General features: G+C 47.8%; 1 protein-coding gene across 2 annotated transcripts in view; it reads left to right on the forward strand.

Annotated features, from left to right (window-relative positions):
• STOML2 (stomatin like 2) overlaps nt 1-680 on the forward strand; it is a 4,085-nt gene extending 3,405 nt beyond the window's left edge. For both annotated transcript variants that reach the window (XM_012811668.2, XM_003800248.3), the window contains exon 10: nt 408-680. In XM_012811668.2, coding sequence (XP_012667122.1) covers nt 408-475 — 68 coding nt within the window. In that variant the 3' untranslated portion in view covers nt 476-680. The remainder of the gene's footprint in view (nt 1-407) is intronic.

Raw genomic sequence — 680 nt, forward strand, 5'->3', positions numbered from 1 at the left:
TTTTTTTTTTTTTTTTTTTAAGAAACAGAGTCTCACTTTGTCACCCTCGGTAGATTCGTGGCACCACAGCTCACTACAACCTCCAGCTCTTGGGCTTAGGTGATTCTCTTGCCTCAGCCTCCCAAGTAGCTAGGACCACAGGTGCCTGCCACAACGCCTGGCTATTTTTTTGTTACGATTTGGCTGGGGCCAGGTTTGATCCACCATCCTCGGTATATGGGGCCAGCATCCTACTCAGTGAGCGACAGGCGCTGCCCTTAAAATACATTCTTAAGACAGAGGCTTGAGAAAGAAGAAAGGAAGACCGAATTCATTGGCTCCAGTGCCACCTTTTTCCTTTTAGCCATTAGTAGGTTGGGTTGTACCTTCTACTAGGTGTCCTCATGGCTCTCTTTTTCTCTCCTCAGGCCATGGGTGTATATGGGGCCCTCACCAAAGCCCCAGTGCCAGGGACCCAGGACTCAGTCACCAGTGAGAGCAGCAGAGATGTCCAGGGCACAGATACAAGTCTTGATGAAGAACTTGATCGAGTCAAGCTGAGTTAGTGGAACTGGGGTTGGGAGGGAGCCTGGAGGCAGTACTTCCAGATTCTGGCTCTAGCCTCCCTGCCAAGAGTTTGGTTTTTATTTTTTTATTTGAACTTTAATCATGTAATAAACACACCAATGGTAAACCAGAAA

The sequence above is a fragment of the Otolemur garnettii genome, unplaced genomic scaffold (assembly GCF_000181295.1).
Source record: "Otolemur garnettii isolate 467f Iridium unplaced genomic scaffold, OtoGar3 scaffold00172, whole genome shotgun sequence".
Taxonomy (NCBI): domain Eukaryota; kingdom Metazoa; phylum Chordata; class Mammalia; order Primates; family Galagidae; genus Otolemur; species Otolemur garnettii.